The sequence below is a fragment of the Rhinopithecus roxellana genome, chromosome 7 (assembly GCF_007565055.1).
Source record: "Rhinopithecus roxellana isolate Shanxi Qingling chromosome 7, ASM756505v1, whole genome shotgun sequence".
NCBI classification, from domain to species: Eukaryota; Metazoa; Chordata; class Mammalia; order Primates; family Cercopithecidae; genus Rhinopithecus; species Rhinopithecus roxellana.
The window spans coordinates 68,848,674-68,853,321 of NC_044555.1; the positions used below are offsets into that span (position 1 = coordinate 68,848,674).

Sequence of the window (4,648 nt, forward strand, 5' to 3'; positions counted from 1 at the left end):
CCTAGAGCCAAGCAGCAGCTGCCCGCTTACGTAGAGCATACACTGTCAGTTTGGCCAGAGCCCATCGGGCCTGCTCTACTCATTTACATGATCTCCTTGATCCTACAGACGTTGCCACTTATGACCCTCTGGGCAACTGGAAACAGTCTATGCCGGGCAGAGGGTAGGTACTTAATTGTTCAATGAGTAAATACCTTTCTCTTTTTCCTCTACCATTTTCTTATCTAGCCATGTTAGGAAATCCCAGTTATCGGATAAGGTGATTCTCACTTGGAAACATGAATTGAACAAATCGGTTAGAGTCGGGATAGTCTGCGTTACTGTGGTAACAAACAACCCGTATATCACAGTGCCTTATAACAACAAGGGTTTATTATTTGTTCACATACATAAACCTAGACACAAAGTGAAAACATCTTCATGTTTCCACAAGCATGAGTACACACATGAGTGCTCAGGTATGTCAGCAATCACAAGACGTATAAAAACTCTGGCAAATGAACCCACACAGAATCCCACTGAGAGACTGATCAACTTAGATTGCACAATCCTGTCTTTATGAAACAGAAAAAGGCCCCGGCATCCAAAAGAGTAAGGGATAGAGGTACAAGAATATCCACCTTCAGTCAAGGAATTGCCCCATATAATAAAAAGCTTATAAAACACCTGAAGGCTTAAAAAAAAAAAAAAAAGACGTTAAGCGTTTTGGACGTTAACCATTTTGCACTTTCAGAAACTGGATACCAAATAGGCAGTGCTCTGTTGAGGCCTCCTCCCCTGGGTTCCTAGCTCAAGAGGGAGATGCATCCCAGATGTCCAATAGGCAGCGAGATGGAGCTGGCTGGCCTGGGGCGGAGAGAGGGGCTGGGAGGCTGGAATCCTTTATCTCCAGCAGGAGCTGTGGACAGAAAGGAAGGGGCCAGAGCCAGGTCACATCCACATCCCCTTCCAGATCTACTCCTTTTATGGGTCCTGCCCAACCAAAGATTTGTCACCTGGCTTGTTGCATAGACCTCTTCCTCTCTGATTTCCCCATCTCCCATCTTGCCTCCCCCAATCCTTCCATCAAAGCCACCACAAGTCTTTTTGTCAAGCTCGGGGTCTGTGAAATTGTTCTCCCTAGCTCAGAAAACGTTCCCTGGCTCCTCACTACCCACAGTTGCTGGTCCAGCCTCCTAAGCCTGACCTGTCAGACCTCTGTGATTGGTACCCTCTCCAGCCTCATCCCTTTCTGTTCCAGCAGTCCCTCCAGGGGTGTTTCTTCACTGACACACCATGCTCCATTCACCATTTTGATCTGGGAATGCCTAGCCTTCCCTCCCAGCCTCCCCAGTTGTTTATCCTCCTCGGAGCTCCTCCAGCCCCTCCTCTCTGGGCACATCGTTAAAATTTGACCACAAAACACAGCTTGCCAGGGCATCCAGGCTCCACATCTAGACTGGAAGCTCTCGGAAGGCAGAGACCAGACCTCCTTCCAGACCAAGCCCTTTATCACCTCTGTATGTCCTCCCCAGACCACAGTAGGCCACAGGGGGCTGAGCATAGACCCTGGGCTGAAAGTCAAGAGGGCCGGTTCTTCCACTTGATATGCTGCATGCATATCAGAGAGGGCAAGTCCCTGCCACTCTCAGGGCCTGAACTTCCTTCTTTCTTGACATCAGGGCACTGAATGCTTGCTGTTGCGCACAAAGCTCAATAAACCGAAGAGTCACTAAACAGCACTCAACTACCATGTCGGGAGTCATACTGAGGAGCTTGGGTGCCTGGCCCTGAGGAGATTCAACTTACTGACTCTGATTTTTCAGCTGGAACCTGCTTACCACAACGACCCCCATTCCCCAGCTATTCCCACCCTGTGTTCTCCTTTCAGGGAGCAGGCTACCTGGTGGGTTGCAAGGCTGGTGCAGGGACATGGAGTCAGGAGGGACCTGGGCAGAGTTTCTCAGAGTCAGCAGAGCCTCAGCGGCCTCCAGTTTCCGCTGCCACTCTGAGTGGGCAGAAACCAAAGCCTGGTCAGAGATTTTGGGGACCTGCAAAGGAAAGTGCGTGAGAGAATAGGCACTGGGAAACTACACCTCTTCCCAATACGACAAGTGCCCCTTCAGCCCCGTGTTCCCTCAACCTCCTCCCCAACCCCCACCAAGGCCTTCTGCTCTTCCCATCCACTAAACTCCATCCCTCCCAGGGTTCTGGACCCCACTACTTTCCCAGGACCTGTGGCTGCAGTAGAAGAGGGTCAAGGGTGGCACAGGGCTGGAGGACCAGAGTTGAGCATCTAGAAACAAGGAAAGGAGAGGCCAGGGGATTAAATCCACTGACGGACACATAGCATCCGTAGACAGAAAGAGGGGCAGGATTTTGCAATATCTGGATGTGGGAATCCCAATGCCTGCTCGACCACTAGTCATTGCGGCTGGGGCAAGTCCCTTCTCCTGCTTGGCCAGGTTTCTTTTCCATACCTCTTTTTCCTGACAGGGACGCTTATTCCTACCAGCTCTTTCCTCCCAGGGCAATGGTGAAAATCACGGGAAATTACAGGTGTCCGTGTTTTAATTTGCAAAGCACCTGGAGAGATGTGATTACTGTCCCTGTTCAAGGACTGGTTCTCACTTCCATATTGCCCAGTCCCCATGGGTCTTGAAGGACAAGCATGGCTCATCTCCAGGAAGCTTTCTCTAATGGCCTCTGGACTTTGCCCTGGGCCTCTGTGGCCCTCACCAGCATGGACCCCACCTTTCAGCAGGACCTTCTATCCCATCCACCTGTTTCATGTGGAATAACAACCCCCATTTGTTGAAGCCCTACTATGTGGCAGGCCTTGTGCCAGTTCTCTTTTCAATGCTATGGGTATAGAATATTGTCCTCAGTACATCCATGGGGAAATGGAGGTTCAGACACATAAAGTCGCTTGTCCAAAGTCTCACAAATGGAAAATAGCAAAGCTAGGAGAGCCCTGTCCTCTCCCGTTAGTATTACATGCTGCCTTGTCCTCCTCCTTCTTCTCCTCCTCCTTCTCTTCCTCCTCCTCCTCCTCCACCTCCTCTTACTCCTCCCCTCTCCCCCCGCCACTTCCTCCTCCTCCTCCTCCCGCTCTTCCTCTTCCATCTCCCACGGCATCAAGCACAAGGTTAGGCACACAAGACATAACCTGCTCCATGGTCCTCACTCTACTCACATGCTGGGCAGGGCAGGGGCCCTGTGGGGATCTCCAGAAGGAGAAACCAGTTGCTGCTCCAAGGTCACTGGAGTACAAGGCAGAGACAAAGATTCTGGGGCCTGGCCAAGCAGCAGAGCGCCTTGGGAGCTCCCCTGCAGGGGCAGAGAGCACAGGTTGCAGTCAGGTACCAGGCCGGCCATGGAGAGAGGAGGTGTGGACATCTTTTGGGATGAGGATAGGAGCCTAGAATGTCAGAGCTCTGAAGACCTTGAAGACCAGCCAGTCTTACCTTTCATTTTGCAACTGGGGAAATTGAGGCCCAGGGAGGAGAAGTGATTTTTCCCAAGGTCACATGGTGAGCTGGTGATAGGATTGGAGATGATACCCATATCCTTGGGACACAGTGAAAGATGTCTGGACAGTGGCTGGGTGGGAGCCTGCCCGACTGGTCACCGACTCTCCTTACCTCCTCAGAGGCTGTGAAGATGTGGGTCTCGGGCTGCAGCATGTTGTTCTCCTTCCCAGCTGTGAAAGACCAGGAACAGCTTTGATGAGTCTTTCCCCCAACCCCACCCCACTTCACCCCACATCCAGTCTCAGGTCTCATCTCACCAAGGAGCTCTTCAGTTCCCTTGTCCCCCAGCTCTCTCCTTCCTACAAACACTCGGTAGATAACATTGATGACATTTTGCACCTGGGCAAACTAAGGTCCGGGGAGCAACTTGCCCCAGGTCACACTGCAATTCTGTGACAGGACTGGTGACAGAACTACTCATGCTTCCTCCACCCAAACTCTGGCTCCCTCCCTGGCCAGAAACACTCACTGAGGACTCCTGCTCTGATGGTCAAATTCCTGACACGGATGGGAGCTTTGGGAGGGGCAGCCATACTCCTTATTGGTCCTTGAGCCAGGTGTCTCTTTGGCCGTGCCCGCTGCTCCCTCTTCAAGGCACTCACAGCAGGCAAGACCCTGAGGTGCTCTCTGAAGTAAAGGATTGCAGGGCTAAAGTTAGTCCCATTTAGAGAAGGTCTGGGCCCTCCCCATCTCAGACACCATACTCATGAGAAGAGGGCACAACGGTGACACTCGCAGGCCTGGAAGAGGCAGAAATGCTTGTGGCCGCTGATTTGGGCAGTAATACCATGGTCGTGGCAGCGGTCACAGCAACCTATAGCTCTTCTGGGGCCAAGTTCAGTCCCCCATGGGGCTCCAGTCTCACGCTGTGCATTCGGAGTCAGAGGGGAAGCAGGGTGCAGCAGGTATTTATTTGGGATCCATGCTTCTAGGGTCAGGAGTGGAGGTCAGAATGGCCACATGATCCCTTACCCACAGCGTACTTCCTCTGCCCTTGGAAAACCCTATCTGAGGTGGCTGAATGCTCCTTCTCCATCCTTCTCACCGCTGGAATCAGATTGCCTTCCCTCCCCTTCTTCTCCCATGGTTTTCACCAATCTTCACTGCGACCTCCTTGCTCATGTTGCCTCTTTCCC

General features: G+C 52.1%; 1 protein-coding gene across 2 annotated transcripts; it reads right to left on the bottom strand.

Annotated features, from left to right (window-relative positions):
- Window positions 1–350: 350 nt before the first annotated feature.
- On the bottom strand, window positions 351–4,135 carry DMRTC1 (DMRT like family C1). 2 transcript variants are annotated; one of them, XM_010368556.2, is made up of 6 exons: window positions 3,982–4,135; window positions 3,624–3,682; window positions 3,176–3,309; window positions 2,215–2,275; window positions 1,883–2,030; window positions 351–898 (listed from the first exon to the last, which is right to left on the bottom strand). In XM_010368556.2, exons 1-6 carry the CDS (start codon window positions 4,043–4,045, stop codon window positions 786–788), a joined length of 579 nt encoding a protein of 192 aa, XP_010366858.1. In that variant the 5' UTR covers window positions 4,046–4,135; the 3' UTR covers window positions 351–785. The 2 variants fall into 2 exon arrangements, with proteins under 2 accessions (XP_010366858.1, XP_030790267.1); XM_030934407.1 differs by lacking the exons at window positions 2,215–2,275; window positions 3,176–3,309 and having other exon boundaries at window positions 355–898; window positions 3,982–4,133.
- Window positions 4,136–4,648: the final 513 nt, after the last annotated feature.